Source organism: Microtus oregoni, unplaced genomic scaffold (genome assembly GCF_018167655.1).
Source record: "Microtus oregoni isolate MIOR12 unplaced genomic scaffold, Mior012 000001F_ref0000356, whole genome shotgun sequence".
In the NCBI taxonomy this organism is placed as follows: domain Eukaryota; kingdom Metazoa; phylum Chordata; class Mammalia; order Rodentia; family Cricetidae; genus Microtus; species Microtus oregoni.
In genome coordinates, this window is record NW_024543060.1 from 50,642,111 (window position 1) to 50,662,092 (window position 19,982).

At 44.1% G+C, this 19,982-nt stretch overlaps 1 protein-coding gene across 1 annotated transcript in view; it reads left to right on the forward strand.

The window, feature by feature from the left end:
* The first annotated feature begins 257 nt into the window (after window positions 1-257).
* The window catches only part of Ipo5 (importin 5), a 38,289-nt gene continuing 18,564 nt past the window's right edge, over window positions 258-19,982 (forward strand). The window contains exons 1-9 of the mRNA XM_041671638.1: window positions 258-462; window positions 6,665-6,745; window positions 9,089-9,281; window positions 10,929-11,031; window positions 11,764-11,860; window positions 12,231-12,335; window positions 16,179-16,301; window positions 16,382-16,502; window positions 19,679-19,766. Of these exons, the coding sequence (XP_041527572.1) occupies window positions 373-462; window positions 6,665-6,745; window positions 9,089-9,281; window positions 10,929-11,031; window positions 11,764-11,860; window positions 12,231-12,335; window positions 16,179-16,301; window positions 16,382-16,502; window positions 19,679-19,766 (1,001 nt within the window). The 5' untranslated portion in view covers window positions 258-372. The remainder of the gene's footprint in view (window positions 463-6,664; window positions 6,746-9,088; window positions 9,282-10,928; window positions 11,032-11,763; window positions 11,861-12,230; window positions 12,336-16,178; window positions 16,302-16,381; window positions 16,503-19,678; window positions 19,767-19,982) is intronic.

Here is a 19,982-nt window from a genome sequence, read left to right on the forward strand (position 1 = left end):
CAAGCCGCGCAGCCGCCCCGCCGGCCGCCACACACACCCGCCGGCCCCGCCTCCCGGCGCGCGCTGGAGTGACGACACCGCGGGGTGCGTGGCCAATCGGCGCGGCCCTCCGGGAGGGGCGGTCTCGGACACGCCCCTCCCAGAGCCGCGAGCCAATGAGGCGCCGGCGCCGGCGGCCGCGGCGGGGTGAGAGGGCGCGAGGCCCCGCCCCGGCCTCCCCTTGCCCCCCCCCCAGCCCCGCCCTGCCCGCCCGGCCCCTTAGCCCCGCGCCGCCGCTGGTGCCGGTCGCCGCGCTGGGCCCGCCCCCAACCCTCCCGCCGGCCCGCCAGCGCGCCTCACGGCTCCCTCCTTCTCTCTCTCACGCCTAGCGCAATGGCGGCGGCCGCGGCGGAGCAGCAACAGTTCTACCTGCTCCTGGGAAACCTGCTCAGCCCCGACAATGTGGTCCGGAAACAGGCGGAGGTAAGCCAATCGGCGGCCCCGGCCGCCCGGCGAGCCGATCCTTCCTCCCCCGCCACCGCCACCACGTCCTCGGCCGGCTCGGCCCGGTGGCCCTCGGAGCTCGTCGGCCGAGCGGCGCAGGTCGGGCCCGGCTGGGCGGACAGCGGCCCCGCAGCCCACGTGCGCCGCTCCCGCCCGGCCCCGGCCCTTCCGGCTCGTGCAGCGGCGGCGCCGGTTGCCTCCCCGCCGCCCCGCGCACACGTGCCGCCGCGCCTGACGCGCCGCCCCGCCCGCTCGGCCGCCGGCGAGCCCCGCACCCTGTTCCCGCTCTTCCCGCCTGGCCCACCCGAGCGGCCAGACCCCCGCATCCCCGGGCCCGGGCCCGCTTCCCCCACCCGTGTCTCTGCCTTCCTACAGCCCGGCCTTGGGAAACGCGCGTGTCCGTCCTGCCTGTCGCTGCCTGGCGGCGGCTTCCCCTTAAAACCCCTTTCTGGTTTCTAGAACGAACTGCAACAAGCCGGTGACTCCAAGCTCGTGGGAAGTTGCCTTTAAGGGATTCTTGCTAACCACCTCGCTCTGCTCTTCCTTCGAATTTTGTCTGATCTCTAGAGATTAGGGTTTATAAATGGGATGTACTGGGGACTGTGGCCGTCTAACTGGGCCAGTACCGTGTCTTTTCATAGAACCCATACAGTTCTCAGTCTTAGTTGTAAGAGAGTTTCATTTCTGACGCAATTGTCAGCCCATTTGTAAGTCAGATTGTTGGTTCAATAGAAGACGGGTGATACATTGTTAATGTTGAGACCGGGATTTTTGTGAGGTAACTTCTAGGAAAGTCTATACGTGATGTTCTTTGCGACCATGTGCCTGAAGTTTTTTGGAGACTCACTGAAGTGTTTGGATACCTTTGCACAACGAAGATGTATTTTACGTGGAGCTAGTGAAGTTGGCATGTCTTTTATATTTACCGATCTCAAGTTGAGAGCTGTCTTTTGAAGTTAATTCTGCTTTTGAGTAGAAAGGGTATTCCAGTCACACTTAGTAGTTTAGTAAGTAAATGTGTTGGAAATTTAATTCAGTATGAAACAGAGCTTTAAACTGTGTCTTTTTTAAAAAATTAATTTTTGGGGAGGGGAGATGACTGGCTGTAGTTTACACAGACCCTCAAACTTGTGACAGTACCCCTGAGTGTTGTTATGCTTCCTTAGTGTTGGGATTACGGGCATGCGTTCCCATGCCTGCCTTATTCATGAAGTGAAAACAGCGCAGTTTTTAACCCATTCTCCACGTTACTATTTCGTGAGTCTTCCTTGGGAATGTAATAAGCATTCGTGTGCACACCAGTGCTATCTGAGTGGGTTTACAGTACACCTTATTCTGCAATTTGGATTTTCCACTCGGTTCATTTTACATTGTCACCGCGAAGACGTTACATTATATAGATAGGTGCATTGTTTATATCAGCATCTCCTTATAACTGGGTGCTTCTAGTGTCTTCAAAGAGTACTGCTCATAGAAGTCCGCGCATACTTGTCTGTGCATGCTTTGCAAGGTTTATTTGTAAGGTGATGTAGGTATTTAGAAGTAGCGTGCTCATGTTACTTGCAACAGTTTGCACTTGGGATATGATGATACTGAACATTTTGATACTTTCTGCAAACTCGAGGAAATTTTTTTAAACCAAAGCAAATTCTTAATCCCACCCTATAATAGAAACTTCCCTGTGTTGCCGAGCAGAACTGCATTGTAATTAGTAAGCTAGTTTAATTCAGCCCCTTCCCTCCAGTTGCTTAAGTCTCTATTGTCAAGCCTGGTGGGGAATCTCTCTTCTATTGAACTAAATACCAGAGTCTGGTTCAGCTTGAATTCCAATTTGGTGCCTGTTGTAAATCCTTTATCTGTTACATCACTTTAGGGATAGTCAGTAGCACTCAGCACATTTTCTCATAAAGAAATAAGTACTGTGAGTACTCAGTCCGTGTCTGTTCCTAGAGAAAACCTTCATATACTGCGCTTTTGCTTAATAGATCTGAGAAAGTAAGTGCTGTGATACAGAATTTTTCTTAGTTTGACAAAAGAGTAAATCTGGGTTGTGGGGGGCTCCTTGATACCAGATAGTCTACGAAGTTGTAAATATATCTCTCTAGAAAAGCAAATATTGGAGGGAAAATTCCCCCCTTTTGCTTGGGGAAGTAAACCTTTTTATAGGTAGCCTAAACAAAATTGAATACTAAGTCTGATAAAAACAAATATGGAAATGTTTTGCTGCAGCTGAAAAATTGACATGGGCTCTGTGAATATATTTGTAATTTACTCAGCCAAAATAAAAATATAAGAAGTCTTGGTTGAGTTCACTTTTACTCATCTATGAAGTCAGGTACAGTGAAAGTCATACTGTTGTGCTTTGTGAAAGACTTGACATCTTCTAGGCTGTTTCTCCATTTGTACAAGATCTACAAGGTCTTTCCAACTTTACAGACAATGTTTCTCAGATTTAAGGAAATGATTTTGAGCCGGGTGTGGTAGCATACACCTTTAATTCCAGGACTGGGAGGCAGAGGCAGTTTGATCTCTTTTCAAGGCCAGCCTGGGCTGTTGAGTTCCAGTCCTGTCAACAAGGGCTACATAGAGACCCTATTTCAAAGCAAAAAGAAAGAAAAAAGATTTTTGAATTCCCGCATGTCTCAGAATACAATATTTAACACAAATAAGCAATTAAATAAATAATTAACAAGCAATTCAAAGGCACCTATGGTATTCATAACTGAACATTTTTATCTGACATATAATGTATTTCTTAATTGTATGTGAATTTTAATCTTTTTTTTTTTTTTTTTTTTGGTTTTTCGAGACAGGGTTTCTCTGTGGCTTTGGAGCCTGTCCTGGAACTAGCTCTGTAGACCAGGCTGGTCTCGAACTCACAGAGATCCGCCTGCCTCCGCCTCCCGAGTGCTGGGATTAAAGGCGTGCGCCACCAACGCCCGGCTAATTTTAATCTTTTTTATTGTTGTTGTTGGTTTTTTAAGACAGGGTTTCTCTTTAGCTTTGGAGCCTGTCCTGGAACTAGCTCTTGTAGACCAGGCTGGTCTTGAACTCAGAAATCCACCTGCCTCTGCCTCCCAAGTGCTGGGATTAAAGGCATGCGTCACCACAGCCCAGCTGTGAATTTTAATTCTTAATACTCTTCATCACTAATATTTATGTTGAAGAAGGGTAACATTGGAAAATATACATTATTAAGGAGCCAAGGTGTTTATAAAGTAGAAGTTCCTTCCCTCTTGCATTTTTTCATGCAGAGAACTGTCATAAATATTTATGGAGTGACTGAGATACTTCTTAACATCTCTCCATTGTGAGCAGGGAGGGGAGCCAAATATCTTGATGTGTTGTATACACATCATGTCATCCATATACAGGTATATGGAATCATAGGGTCGAAATTTCATTTGCCCCAAGCCTGCAATGAACACTGGGCATGGCAGAGTAATGCTAGGAATAGTTCTTGTATTTCAGTGTCCTGGACACTTGAGATAGAAAAAATGAGCAAACTCGATGCCTGCCTTTGTGTATCTTGGTCTGGGCTAAGAAGATAGGCCTAACCCGGCTTGTTCCTTTGCTCCAAGCCCTTACTCTGCTGCTTCTCTGAAGTGGCTGTAACATGTTTCCTACCGTTGGACATACAATGGACAGACCCTCTTTCACGAGTTCCATGACATTCATACTGAGTTTTCCTGTCATGAATTTATCCTGGAACTGTGACTATTTGACTAATGATCTTCATATTGTGTGAGAACTGACATAGTGGCACCAATATCCCCACCTGGGTAAAGATGGCAATCCTCAAATTATGCTGGGCTTTTCAAGAATGATTGCCCAGGGGAGAAATTGTTTTCAATAACCTATCAGAGCAAGGAGATTTACATGTTAATTGTTGGTAGCCTCTGCAGTGGGTCTGAGTGCTAGGTGCAAGGAATCAAGAGATGGTTATTACATTGTTACTGTTCTGTGGGGCTTTTCAGGGGTGGGGGTGGGTGGGGGATATTTTGTCGCTTGCTTACTATTTGTATTTTTGTTTTTTAGGCATCTTTAAATTTTAGAGTCTCACCCTGTAACCCAGGCTGGCCTTGAACTTCAGGCAGTGTTACCTTCAAATTGGCCTTCCTAGTGCTGTAATTATAAGCATGAGCCACCATAACCAGCTCCATGAGACCTTTCTTTAGTGACAGCTTTGCTGGATTTTTAGTTGCTTTGGTGAAAATTAAGTGAAAAATTTCAAGATACATATCCATTTTTGTAATCAGCCTTATGAATATCTTTTACATGAATTATCTCATTTTTTGTATAAATAAATTCAGCCCAGCTTCTCAGTTGTGCATACCTTTGAGCACAGTTTTCAGCATTAATAAATCCATATTTTATTACAGTGGGGCTGTCTGTAGGCCCACCTTCCCTTGTAAAGATCTGGTTTTCCTCAGACTGAGATGGTCAAGGACTTTAAAGATGGTGTGAGCCTATATAAACAGAGGTCTTTGAGTCGGCTAGTACCCAGAATGAAACCCAGAGCTCTCGGTACCAGACAGATTCAAAGGATGGTTGCCTTGGAAGATGAGCTTTCTGTCATTTTACTTCATCTTGTCACTCAAGGTGTGGAACGTGATCCCTTGTCTGTCAGTTTCTCAGGTGCTGGGAAGCCCTTAGAAGGGCATAAGGGAGACATGCGGGATGCGGGTACTAAGTAGGCAATGGGAAGCCCTTAGAAGTGCATAAGGGAGACACGCCATAGGCTTTGTTGTCCTCCTTCATGAGTTTAAAACCCAGTGACAGTAGGCAAGGTCTCCTCCAGACTTAGACTGCTAAGAACTTAAAATCTCCCTAGTAGACGGGAAGAGGTCATCACAAAAGGCTTTTCCAGGTGAGGTGTTCCAGATATGCTTACATGAACTAGGGTTCCAGGGAAAGAGGCCCATTGTCAGGCAGAGCTCTGCACGTGAATTCTTGCCAACATAAGTTAAGACTTGTTTGTAATCTAGTCCAGCAATTGGCTTATTTTTTATTGTTTGGGATTTTAATGTCATTACGTTTCTCGCTCAACCCACCCATGTACCCTTTCCTGCTTCTCCTTCACATTTGTTCCTGCATGCATATGTGTATGTACATATATTCCTAAATATGACTTGCCCAGTCTCTGTGTTACTTGTATGTATGTTCTCAGGGCTGACTGCTTTTGACTGATGTCGTCTACCTTTTTGATTTTTCGAGACAGGATTTCTCTAGCTTTGGAGCCTTTTAGCTCTTGTAGACCACGCTGGCCTCAAACTCACAGAGATCCGCCTGCCTCTGCCTCCCAAATGCTGGGATTAAAGGCGTGCGCCACCACCATCCGGAATCATCTGCCTTTTTAATTGCCAGCAAGTTTGTTCTGATACTATTAAGAGGAAAAGGAAAGCGTTCTGGTCTCACAAAACCTTTTTAAATAGATCCAGATACAATCCTGGTGTTGGTTGAGTTGGGAGGGGGCAAGTTTCTCTCTGGACTACAATTATTTGATGTTTTTAATTATATAATAAGGTATTAGAATAATCCTTCCCTAAAAACACAGCATCAAGGATTTGGGTGCTTTCCCTATTCTGTTGCTGTATCTAAGGTATGGATTTGATGTTGTCATAACTGATTGGCATCAGCGCTCCATAGTCAACAGTGTTGACAAGACAATGTAGTTCCTTACGGTGATGGCAGAGCACGTATTTTGTGGTGTTCTATTATGCTCAAGCTATAATTGATAGTTTTGGATTTTTGGGTTGGTTTTTTTTGTTTTTGTTTTTTAATTATCTGGATGTTTGGTGTCCATGGAGACTAAAAGAGGATGTTGGATCTCCTGGAACTGGATTTGACTGTTGAGGCCCACAGTGTACATACCGATAATCAAACCCAGGTCTTCTATAAAAGCAGTCTGTGCTCTAACTTCTAAGTTGCCTTCTAGATCCAGACTTGACAATTTTTTTTATGATTGTGGGATGTCAGTTTTTGTTGACCAGACGATGTAAATTTTGAAGACACACGAAATGAAGAGGTGAGTGGAGAGCTCCTGCTCACCTGTCTAGAGAACCTCTCGTCACGAGAAGCTCAGCATCAGTCGACCGTCTGCATCCAGTCTTTATTTCCTCGCTGACTTGCTCATTGGATTCTGACATTATGTTCCAACCTTGCATTATCTCTTGTGCAGGAGACCTATGAGAATATCCCAGGCCAATCCAAGATCACGTTCCTCTTACAAGCCATCAGAAATACAACAGCTGCTGAGGAGGTAACACTTGAATATTTGGTTTGAAAATAATTCTCATGAAGTAAATGGTAGTATTAGGTTATGGTCAGAGTCCTAACAAGAATTTTATGTTATTAAATATGAGAATTTCCTTTTAGCTTTATGCATAATTTTTATTTCAATTTGAAATGGGGATCAGTGTATCCCAGGCTGACCTGCAGAATTCATAATCCTCCTGTCTCTACCTAAGTGCTTGACATTACATACACAGTAAATAATTTCTGTAGCTATAAAAATTGGTTTCTTTCACTGAACTATCTCAAATGAAGGAAGAAAGTTCTATTCACAAAGCATTTGGGAAAGTTTTTCAGATTTATTTTGTGTACACGAGTGTGTTGCATGCGTGTATATTTGTGCACCTCACATGTGCCTATGGATTGCTGCGAACCAACCAGCATGTGGGTGCTAGGAATGGAACCAGGTTTTCCTCAAGAACAGCAAGTGCTCTTAACTGCTGAGCCATCTCCAGCCCCTCACATAGCATTTTAATGTTAATCATATATTTTGAAAGTAAATTTATAAGATGTATGCATATGGCCATCTCTAGATGAAACGTGTGTTGAAGAGAAACATGGGAACAGGTTTTAGGGTCTTTGTAGCCCTGGCTGACCTCGAACTCAGACACCTGCCTCTGTGCCCCTTCTCCCAGTGCTGGGATTAAAGGCGTGTGCCACCACACCCGGCTGTTGATATACACACACATTTAGAAGACCCATTTTGGAGTAGATTTAAGCACAAAAGAGAAGGGTACCCAAAAAGAGACGCCCCAGATCCATGTCTTTACGTGTGTGTGTGTATTTGGAGGCCAGGGGCTGATTTGGGGTTCTTGTCTTTGCAGTATGTGCATTTGGAGGCTCTTTAGAATGCGTGTGTCTTCCTGTGTGTGCATGTGCATTTGGAGGCTCTAGAATGCGTGTGTCTTCCTGTGTGTGCGTGTGCATTTGGAGGCCCTAGAATGCGTGTGTCTTCCTGTGTGTGCGTGTGCATTTGGAGGCTCTAGAATGCGTGTGTCTTCCTGTGTGTGCGTGTGCATTTGGAGGCTCTAGAATGCGTGTGTCTTCCTGTGTGTGTGCATGTACATTTGGAGGCCACAGGCTGACTTCAGGTCTCTTCACAATTTCATCTCACTGTCTTTTGAGATGGAACCTCTCACTGAACCTGGAACTTACTGATTTGGCTAGACTGCCTGGTCAGCAAAGCAAGCCAGTCACTTTCTCCTGGTTGTTTCCCAGTACTGGGATTATAAGCATATGTTACATACCTGGCTTTTTACAAGCACTATGCCAACTGAGCCACCTCTTCTCAGCCCACCTTCTTTTTAAAAAAAAAAAGTCTCCACTGTCGCCAAGGCCAGCTTTAATTGTGACAGTCTTCTGTGTCTGCCTAGGCAGGGACTCTTAGTGAATTATCTGTGTACAAGATCCAGATGTATTGGGATTTTAATGCATTTTCCCTGTGGTAAAATGGAGCTATTAACTGGGCTCTTATAGTTTGCTATTCTTGAGTGGTTAGTACCCAGTTTTCATTGTTTCCTACCATAAAGTAATATCCTTATAGTATTGGATTCCTCTTACTTGGAAAGTATTGATTGACCCCCCTGCCTACACAGCGATCACAGAGGCCTCTCTGGAAAAACACTCCATAAATGCTTCTGGTGATGTTTGTTACACTTAGAAAACGGTATGAGATAGCCTCTCCCCTTCCTACAAAATAGGTGACAGCTAGTGCTTCTACACAGGGTGAGCTTGGTTAACAAGACAGCTCCCTAAGATTGTGAAGCAGACAGTAGCTGTGAACTAGCCTCCACGTCTTGATTGTGGCATTTGTCTCCGCTTTTGTTTGCTAAACTTAGGGAATATTCCACAGAAGCCATCTTAGATAAAAAGCACTCCACAGACTTTAGATGTGAAACTAAGAACGTACACATGAGGTCAATCAGCTTTTCAGTGCTGCAGCCCTGTGGGGTTGCTCACACTAGAGAATCATAGAGATAAGGATTTCATAACATTTTACCAGAGACTAAATGAAGTTTACGTGATGTGAGTACTTCCAAACTGAGCAGAAGGTTGGGTAAGAAAGGCCCGTGCTATAGAGCAAAGTCAGGTTGGGCAGGTGGATGACAGTTCTAGTTAGAGTATCCAGGCAGGGTATTGCACTGAACCCTCACTATTGTGACTGTAGAAAGAGATACATGTGTTCCTAAAAACTAAAAGGTGCCTTGAAATGAACTGTAAAAGTGGGACAGGGAGACCGTCCATGGCAGAGGGTCGGAAATGTTTTCTCTGGTAAGACATTAAGGTTAATAACAGTGTTATCTATTTATAGGCTAGACAAATGGCCGCTGTTCTCCTAAGGCGTCTTTTGTCCTCGGCATTCGATGAAGTCTATCCAACTCTGCCATCAGATGTCCAGACTGCCATCAAGAGTGAACTGCTAATGATTATTCAGATGGAGACACAATCTAGCATGAGGAAGAAAGTCTGTGATATTGCTGCAGAATTGGCCAGGAATTTAATAGGTGTGCACAGTCAGAGAAAGGTGTAGCTGTTGCTTGTGTTGTGTGTTTTTTGAGACAAGATCTTGATTAATCTTAAATTGTTCTAGAACTCCCCTGTAGCTCAGATTGACATATAATACACAGTTCCCTGCCCCTTCTGCATACTGGGTTACAAGTGTGTGCCAACATGCCTGGCCCTTTTTTCTCTTCTTTCCTTTCACCTCTTGAGACAGGATCTGTACAGGCCAGGCAGGCTTCCCACCAGTCCTGCCCATACTCCAAACTGTAATATTTTACAAAATGTATAGATACCAAAGAACTGTTCTATCCAAAATGAGTATGATTATAGACTCTGCATTTAAAGCCAAAAATTACAGATGTTCATGAAATCTAATTCTAATGCCTTTAACAAGTTCTTTTCAAAGTACCAATGTAGGCTTTTTTGTTTTTGTGATTCAGGGTCTCATGTAGCACAGGCTTGTTTTAAACTTGCTAACTGCCTCCTCATTCTAGGTGCTAGGATTCCAGGCATATGTTGCTATGCCGATGTTTTAAGGTTTTTTTCCCCCCCTGAGTTTGGAGTACAACCTTGTACATGTCGGAGAATCATTCTACCACTGAGCTACAACTGAAGCCCCCTGGGAAAAGTTAGTGTGTGCGGGGGGGTGGGGGGGGGATGTCCTGTCTTTGTACCTGTCTTATTATGCGTGTAGTCGTCCTTAGGTTGGTATTGTGTTGTTAGGAGTAGTACTTACTAGGATGTTCTGGGCTTAGGATTTAATGCCTTGGACCACAAATGGAAGGAAGAAACAAGAGCACAGTTCTCTTTTTAATTTCCAGCCTCATACATGCTAGGCAAAACATTCCACTATCTTTTTTTTTTTTTTTTTAAATTTATTTATTTATTATGTATACAATATTCTGTGTGTGTATGTCTGCCGGCCAGAAGAGGGCACCAGACCTCATTACAGATGGTTGTGAGCCACCATGTGGTTGCCGGGAATTGAACTCAGGACCTTTGGAAGAGCAGGCAATGCTCTTAACCACTGAGCCATCTCTCCAGCCCACATTCCACTATCTTTAAACTATCCTTGAACTTGTGGTTTTCCTGTCCTAACCTCTTGAATAGTTAGGATTTTAGACCTGCACCACCAGATCTGGCTTAAAATTTGTATTTTTCAGTCTTGTTAAGTAAACATTGACGGCACCCCATAGCACTTACACTGTACAGTGTATGCTGTCCCCATGACTGTATTAACAGAGGACAAGGCCAGTCTGGGACTGTATAGTGGCCCTGCCAGCAACAAACAACTGTGTCAACTCCCTCCGTGGGCCCTGGGACTCAGTGCTCTCTCCATTTGAAAGTGATAATTACTTTGATTTCAAGTTTGGCTCTGCCTAACTGTATTTATGCTTGGATTTACTACCAAATACTTAAGCAAATGAAAGTCCTGCCTCTCTATCGTCTGAGCATAAGCAGTGGTTTCTCAACATGAACCTTTAAATGCACAGTTGTCTTCTCAACCTACAGTGCTGTTTTTATGGTTAGAGGGCTGCTTTAATGGATTCTTAATAGCACGGGGGCATTTGCACTAGAATGCATTTTGATCCAGACACAATGTTTTGAAGTTTGAGCTGCACACTTCATGCCTGGACTTTGTATTGTAGATGAGGATGGCAACAACCAGTGGCCTGAGGGTTTGAAGTTCCTCTTTGATTCCGTCAGCTCACAGAGCGTGGGACTCCAGGAAGCTGCCCTTCACATATTTTGGTATATAATCTGTTCTAAGATTTTTAAGATTTTAATGTCATTAACACCTAAAACATTTTAGCTCCTTGTTTTTAGCCCAACAGCTTTGAGAGTTGAAATAATTTCCTAAGTTGTATTTGTTTTAGAAACAAGTTTGAAGGAGAAGCAGCTGCCATGTCACACTTGGCAGTTGTGTGTTTCTGACAGTTCTGGATCTTTCCACTCATTCATTTGAACACAGGACCAACTGCAACTTTGGGAAAAGCACTTTGGTGAAGATATTTTGATGGGAATGCTTGGAAACTGTTTCCTGGGTCTTTGTGGTCATGTTTTATAATAAACTGTGTGAAGAAGCAGTGATTAGAGCGCAGCATTTGGTGACTGATTGCTCTGCTGTTACATAGCTCTGTTTAAATACACCCCAACAGCTTTAGAAGCCACATGACTGCTGTAGTTGTGAGTTTACCTTATCCAGATTGAGTAAAAATGTTTCATTTAGTGTTTGCTAAATGTAAAGTAGAACAGCTTACATGCCCTGGGTCCCCAAGACTAGGAGGTCAGAGAGATGGGTGAAAGGATAAATCGAGCACAGGACCCTGGAATGTGCAGCCTCAACCACCATGTTGTTTGCCTTCATTGGGTGCCGAGAGAAGGCCACTTAGAGTGTGTGCAGGCACTCTGACGTGGTTTAATGGATTTAGTCCACACCGCAAAGATATGGTAGGTTTTAAAGACTTATTTGAATCTTTTTAGGAACTTTCCTGGGATTTTTGGGAACCAACAGCAGCACTATTTGGATGTCATCAAGCGGATGTTAGTTCAGTGTATGCAAGATCAAGAGCATCCTTCGGTAAAGAGTTCACTTCCACGGTTACTGCCTGCTTCAGGTCTAAGCTGTGTACTGAGTTAGTGCAGTAAAGGCTGTTTCCACTTTTCTTCCCCTTTTCTTTTCAGTTTTGTTTACTCCTGTGGGTGTGTGAGTGTTGGCATGCCCACGCCAATAAAAAGGGGGCACCTTTGAGGAGTTGATTTTTTTTTTCCCTTCCACCTTTGTGTTGGGGACCAGGCTTGTGCTGCAAACAGTTAACCCCCTTAGCCATCTTGCCAGCACCCCCATTTTTACTTTTGTACCTTAAAAATGTGAATGCTGGGTTCACTGACGGTTCAACTTGAGTCTGACACGTGTTCTCATCTGTGACCTCATACGACCTCCATTTTAGATCCGGATGTTGTCGGCCAGAGCTACAGCCGCCTTCATACTTGCCAACGAGCATAATGTCGCTCTGTTCAAACACTTTGCAGACCTGCTACCTGGGTTCTTACAGGTAAGAGAACACCTTCAAACAGACAATCCTGCCTCATGTGGGTTTCCAAGAGATTCAGTCTTCATTAGTTGTATAGTTGTTGTTTGGTTTCTTCAGTGTTTATTGCCTGTAGTGCTGGCATTAGCAACAGTAGCGAGCACGGAGATGGCTCCCATTCATTGTGCTGTGTTCACCGCCCTCGAAAGGGCTCTGGTGTGTGGGCATCAGGGCAAATGGGGATCCAGTCCTTACCTGCTGAGCCTAGCTTTACCTCAGACTCAAATCCTTTGGATTGTTGTTGATTGTTCCTCGGGGATTTTATGGTTTTGTTTTCTGAGGGAGAATCCAAGGTAGACTCTATGTGCCTCTTACTTGCTAGGTAGTCAAGGATAACTTTGAACATCTGATCACCCTGACTCCTGGATTTACACTGGTTGTATGAGGAGTGAGGGTGGGGCAGGGCTTCCCTGCATACTAGACAAGCACTGGGTGAACTACATCACCAACCCCTAAAAGACTTCTTTAGTCCGTAATAACTGCAGCATTTTCTGTTGTGGAGGTAGTATAAACTCTCCTTACTGAATTACCAGATAGCCTATGAGTACAAGAAGCTAAGGTGGAAAGAGAGCACCTTTTCCTGAGCGCTGTCCTGGAAGTGAGAATATCAGGACTACAGAAGGAATGCTTGCTGGCTCGGCCACACATAAACTATCAAGCTTGTGATTAGTTTGCATTGTTAGCTCCCTGTGACAAGTTATTGTTCTAAGGCTGTCCCAACCTCAGTCACAAATCACTGTGATTCTCAGTCTTGTCCAGTACCAAGCTCCTGCATTTTAGCAAATAGATGATGTCACCCTACAACGAAATGGTGATGCGACACACAAAGTGAGTGCGGGTCTTAAATGCCATGTATGTGCCCAACAAGTGCTTAGTCTGTGAGCAGTGCCCAGAGCAAAAATTTTACAGATAGAGTTGATAGGGCCAGTTGGTGGCGCACACCTTTAATCCCAGCACCTGGGAGGAAGGGGCAGGCGGATCTCTAGTTCAAGGCCAACCATGTCTACAAGACCTAGTCAGGATAGCTAACACTGTTAACGCCAAGAAGCCCTGTCTCGAAAAACCAAAACCAACAAAAAAGTAATGTTGATAAATGAAGCACCACTTTGCTTTTACAGTTGGTAAGATTTCTTGACAGGGCCAGGGCAGAAGGCTCAGCCGGGAAGATGCACCACAGTGCCCCTGAGAAGGTGGAGCTGTGGGGCTCAGTGAGAAATGCTGTCTTAAGGTGGGAAGTGATAAGGGAAGATGCCCAGTGTTGACCTCTGGCCTCCACATATGTGAACCTACGTATAGTAGTACTCCCTGCAGGCCCCAAAGTTCTTTGGGTTAAATGCTGTGGAATTTGCATGTGACCCTGTGTGATCTGGTGCACTGGAAGCAAGTGCTGCATTGCAGTTGTGTTGCTTAGGAAGGAGTGGGAAGAAGCCTGGGCTGGGTTCCTGGCCCACTGCTGCATCTCTGCACTTGGGAGACAAGGCAGAGTCCGTGCATGTCCACCACATAACAGTTTCTCCTCTATTTTTGGCTGTAAACGGCTCAACCTGTGGATACAACGAAAGCTAAAATTAAGTTGCTAGATTCTAGGCTTAGATCATGCGATTTCCCAATTTTAGAGATAGTTGGCATTTGTGATCATGGGAGATCTATGATGAGAAAATCTTGTGAATCCCAGAGGCCCTGTGCCTGTCCTTACTGTTCTTGACACATGGGGAGTGAGAACTGTCTCCTAGAGAGAAATTGCCTTCTGTTCGAGGACCACTGAGTTAGGACTTGGAGAAGTCAGATTTCCACATGACAAAAGGTCACTCACAGGGTTTGGTGACTTTCCTCCCAGATTTTTACACTGAAGACACTTTCAGGAGTATCAAAAACTTTAGCTGTGTAACATGCTATTATTATTTTGGTTATCTGAAATTTCAGGTTACTTCTTGAGCCTGTGAATTTATAGTAAGTGAAGATTATTCAACAGAAATTGATAGTAGATAAGAAATACACACAATTTGAATGAGTGTTACAGGGACCAAACTTTAATGAACTGGGAATCAGATGGTAATGTTTCCATATGCTGTTACTGGTGTCTGTGTCTGTGTATACTTGTGCGTGTGAAGGCCAAGTATAGATTGAGAACTGCTTCTCTCCTGGCTTGTCAGACCTGACATCAGACATCTTTGTCTACTGAGACATCTCTGACCTGGGTACTTGAATTGTTTCAGGGAAACTAGCTTTTGTGTGTATGAGAAAGATTACGACACGGGATAAGGAAAAGACAGACTGAGAAGAATTCCATGGCCGTCTTCGGTTTCATTGTGGTTTTACTTTTCACCTAGCTTGACACAGATGCTCATGCTACAGTGTGCCGCTTCCGTGCGTGCGCACAGTTAGATTCAGGCAGAGTAGCTGGCACACTGGTACTATTACTTCTCTGTAGTAGGGACCTTGAAAATCTATCTTCGTTGCTAGCTGTTTTAAACTAACAGATGTCATCAATTTGTTAACCAGTTTCCCTGCCATCACTCTGTAGAACCTGGAAGTTAATCCTTCTGCCCAGTGATAGGCACTGCCCATTAGTCACTGCCCCATCCACCCCTACACAGCTTTCAGGCTCTGACAACCACTGTTGTACTCTGTACTTCTGAGAAGTGAGAAGGTAGTGTTTTTATTTTTTTGCTTTATTTTTAGGCAGGAGTCTGTGTGTGTGTATGTGTGTGTAAAAGGATAATATCATATGGGTCCCAATACATAGCCCTGGCTGGCCCATAACCGTCCACATCAGTAGTTCTCAACCTCCCTAAGGTTGTAGTGAACCCTAGCCCTAGTATTATTTTCATTGCTATTTCATAACTGTATTTCGCTACTCTTATCTTAAATGTCAATATTTTGGGGGTTCACCCAAGGGGTCACCACCCACAGGTTAAGGACCACAGCTGCCTTGGAACTCAGAGATCCGTCTGCTCCTGCGTCTTGACTGTTGTGACTGAAATCTATATAAGATTTATTTCATTTTCTTTGCATGTGCTCACAGAAGGCACGAGTGTTTGTGACTCCCAGTGCAGGCTCTAGGGTTCAAGCTCTAGTACCAAGGATTAAACACCGTGTGCCTTTCGTCACCAAGCCACATCTTCAACCCTCGCCGTGGAAATGACAGCCTCAGTCCTAGCTGTTGAGTAGTAACCGTGCGGTGCAGACAGCAGTCTGCACACTGACTTGTTGAGACTGGAGGTGCTGGTGCACTGCAGAGGGCATCCTAGGCGTCCCTCCTCAGGCACAGTCCTCCAGTAGTTTGTTGATTTTGAAAGATGAGGTCTCTGTAGCTGTGGCTGGCCTTGAACTCTTTATCCTCCTGCTTCTGTCTCCACTGTGCTAGGATTATGAGCCACGCCTTAATCACACTGATGCTTAATTTCTTTATATATACATATACATACATACACACACGCACCCACACACACACACATGCATGCCTAGTGGTAGCGTTGCTACACTGTAATGGGGTAGTGCTAGTGTTGTGGTTTTTGGTTTTGTGTTTTGAGAAAACTCCACAAGTCCCAACCAGTGTCTTATGGTTGTTAAGTCTTTTTACACAGTGAAGATGCTGTTTTCGTATGATTTTGGTTTGCTTTTCCCATGACTTGGGCTTCAGTCTATTTTGTGAATGTGCCTAACATTCCTGAAAAGCTATCCTTTTGACTCCAGGTGGAATATTTGTATTTGCGTAATTGCATTGGTCAAATACTCAGTGCTTCCCAGGAATGTTGTGGCTGATGAGGCGTCCTTTCACACCGTGCTTTCTGTCTTGTCATTTAGGCTGTCAATGACTCATGCTACCAGAATGATGACTCGGTCCTCAAGTCTCTTGTGGAGATAGCGGACACTGTTCCAAAGTATTTGCGTCCTCATTTAGAAGCAACTCTACAGCTAAGTCTGAAGGCAAGTTAAACCCTCAATAAATGTTGGTAGATGTGAATGATTGTCTGAACTACTGAATGTGTACAAATTTGTCCTTGTAGTTGTGTGGAGATACCAACCTCAACAATATGCAGCGCCAACTTGCCCTCGAAGTGATCGTGACCCTGTCTGAGACTGCAGCTGCCATGTTAAGAAAGCATACCAATATTATTGCGCAGACTAGTAAGTCAAAACTCTCCAAATACTTCAGTAACGAGGCAAAAATGTTGAGTAAATTTGCTAGGGTTTGTGTGGTTTCTCAGATTTATTCAGAATATGAGACTGTGTTGAGGATTAGATGGATCTGGGAAGTATTCTGTCCATGTTTGCGTGAACCTAATCTTGTGGATCTGCCTTTAGGACTTTGCAGATCCCTGAATCCTGGTGTTAGGATTAAAACTGGTGTTCTCAAATCATCTCCACAAGTGCTCGAGTGACAGGCAGTGCAGAGAGGCAGGACCACAGCACACGGAGGGAGGGGGAGCTGCCTGTGCCCTTAGCGTGGCTTTGCTCACACACAGCCTCATAGGAGAGGCACACATGTCCGTAGTTATGCTGTGGATATCGTCTTGCTAGAGACAGCCTGGTCCTTTCTTCATAAACTAGTAGGTGTTTGAGCTAGACTCAGGAAGTGACTGTACCCGAGACGTTTGCAGTTTCTACACTGGGTGATGAGTTTTAAAATCTTGTAGGAACAAGGAAAGAACCTCACTGTTAGTGTTTGTATTGACAATTCCAGACGAAGTGTAACATACTCAGGTTGTTATGTGGTGTCAGAACTGATCCTAGGTCACTGCTGTGAGAACACTAAACACAATTAGAGATAATCCCTTAGTGGATGAGAACCAGTTGGTCACCATTCCAAGACGAACCATCCTCAGGTCGATCTGAACACTACACTGTCTCAGTCAGAATTCTAACAGCCCATGCTGATAGACCTGATCAGAGGTACTTGGAGGAACACAGTCCTGAGTAGCCAGAATGGTTTAGATGAACATAAAGGATTTTTTTTCACTTTAAATCTTTTTATTGTTTTTATTGGGCTATGCATTTTTCTCTGCTCCACTCCCTTCCTCCTCCCTCCTACCCTCACCTATGACCGACCCCCATGCTCCCAATTTATTCAGAAGATCTTATCTTTTTCTCCTTCCTATTTAGATCCATATGTGTATCTCTTAGAGTCCTCATTGTTGTCTAGGTTCTCTGGGATTGTGAATTGTAGGCTGGCTTTCTTTGCTTTATGTCTAAAAGCTGCTTACGAATGTGTACATATGGTATTTGTCTTTCTGGGTTTAGGTTACCTCGCTCAAAATGTTTTTTTCTAGATCCATCCATTTGACTGCAAATTTCAAGATATCGTTATTTTTTTCTGTTGTATAGTACTCCATCGTGTAAATGTACCACATTTTCCTTATCCATTCTTCATTTGAGGGGCATTTAGGTTGTTCCCAGGTTCTGGTTATTAGAAATAATGCTGCTATGAACATAGTTGAGCACATATCCTTGTGGTATGATTGAGAATCTTTTGGGTATATACCCACTAGCGATATTGCTTAGTCTTGAGGTAGATTGATTTCTAATTTTCTGAGAAATTGCCATGCTGATTTCCAAAGGGCAGCACAAGTTTGCACTCCCACCAACAATGCAGAAGTGTTTCCCTTACCCCACATCCTTTCCAACATAAATTGTCATCAGTGTTTTTGATCTTGGCTATTCTCACAGGTGTAAGATTTCTCTGATGGCTAGGGATGTTGAGCATTTCCTTAAGTGTCTTTCAGCCATTTGAGATTCATCTGTTGCGTTCTCTGTTTTGCTCTGTACCCCATTTTTTTTGTTGTTGTTGTTGTTGTTGAATTATTTCTCCTTTTGACGTCAAGTTTCTTGAGTTCCTTGTATATTTTGGAGATCAGCCCTCCGTCCGATGTGGGGTTGGTGTACCCTTTCGGTAAGCTGCCATTTTGTCTTGTTGACCCTGTCCTTGGCTTTATAGAAGCTTCTCAGTTTCAGGAGTTCCCATCCATTTATTAATTGTTTCACTCAGTGTCTACTCTGTGCTACTGGGGTTATATTTAGGAAGTAGTCTTATGTGCCAATGCATTCAAGTGTACTTCCCACCTTCTCTTCTATGAGGTTCAGTGTGGTTGGTTTTATGTTGAGGTCTTTGATGCATTGGACTTGAGTTGAATGTAGGATTTATTGGTGGAGGTATAGGAACCAATGGGTGAGATAGGAAGAGCAGAGTATGTGGCTCACATGGAAGCAGATCTGACCTGGGAGATAATTCATTGGGGGTACTGGGACAACTGTTTGTAGAAGAATCTCAACCTCAGATATGCTTTAAAAATGTTCAGGGTTGATGAAAGGCCTAAATATAGATAGGTTTTATAAGTAAATGTTTAATGGGAGTAAGATTTAGAAATACAGACATTGCTATATTTGTAAAATCTAAGAAAAAATTTTTGATCAACCATCTGTCAAAAGACAAGGTTCAAAACTAGCATATTGCAGGCCTACCTGGTCTACCTGAGACCCTCTCTCAACATCAACAAAACCATAAGCTAAGTTAACAAACAAAAAAGCTTTAATTTCTAGAAATATAAATTCATAAGACAAGATTCTGGCTTAGCACTGCTAAGTCTCAATACAAACAAGAATGATTATGAAGTATGTCTTAAGAGTTGATGATGATGATGGTGGAAAGGGAGGGAGCTAGGAGCACAAGTCTCTTCAACTTCCGTCTGTGAACTGGGGAAGTTCCGAGGAAAGTTTGATTATCCTTACAGCCTCTTAAAAAAAAATAAAAGAATTAGCTAGGCAGTGATAGCACATGCCTTTAATCCCAACACTCGGGAGGCAGAGACAGGCAGATCTCTGTGAGTTCGAGACCAGCCTGGTCTACAAGAACTAGTTTCAGGACAGGCTCCAAAGCTACAGAGAAACCCTGTCTTGAAAAACAAAACAAAAAAGTCAAATAAAGAATTAAAACAGTTATTGCCAAAAGTTAAAATTGGAGGGCAAAACCAAACCTATTTTGGGGACGCATGCTGTTGTACCGCGGTAGTCACGAAAGTGATTTACAGCACTCACAGGCACTCGAGGCCCCCGTGGGACAGCTGCATGGCCAGCCCTTTTGTGTCCTCTTAGCTAAAGCACTACTGGACAACCCACTGTCACTGGGCAAACACCTCTCCCCCAGCAGTCTCGCCAGCTCATCATGAGCATTCCTGACTGAGTTTGCTTACACACAAGCATGTGAAACCTGTGTTTATGGAGAGATGGCTGGAAATGTGTTCCCTTGGAGAAAGTCAGTCTCATTTAAAATTAAAGTTCAGTCTTGATCTACAAATTCTTGACTTTAGTTCCTCAGATGCTGGCCATGATGGTTGATCTAGAAGAAGACGAGGACTGGGCAAATGCTGATGAGCTAGAAGATGATGACTTCGATAGGTAAGCACACACCAGACCCTGGGCTGGAGGAGGCTCAGAGTGAGGCCTGGGGGCTCTGAGGCTAGGCCTAGTTCTTTTTCTCTCCTTGCTGCAGCTGAGTGAAGATTTGCCGTTTGTTTGTGTTTGTGTTAATAAAGTTTACATTTTTAATGGGTTTTCAGAAAACTAGTAAATAGAAATTTAAAAGAAACCTATTTTTTCATCATGAAAAATATC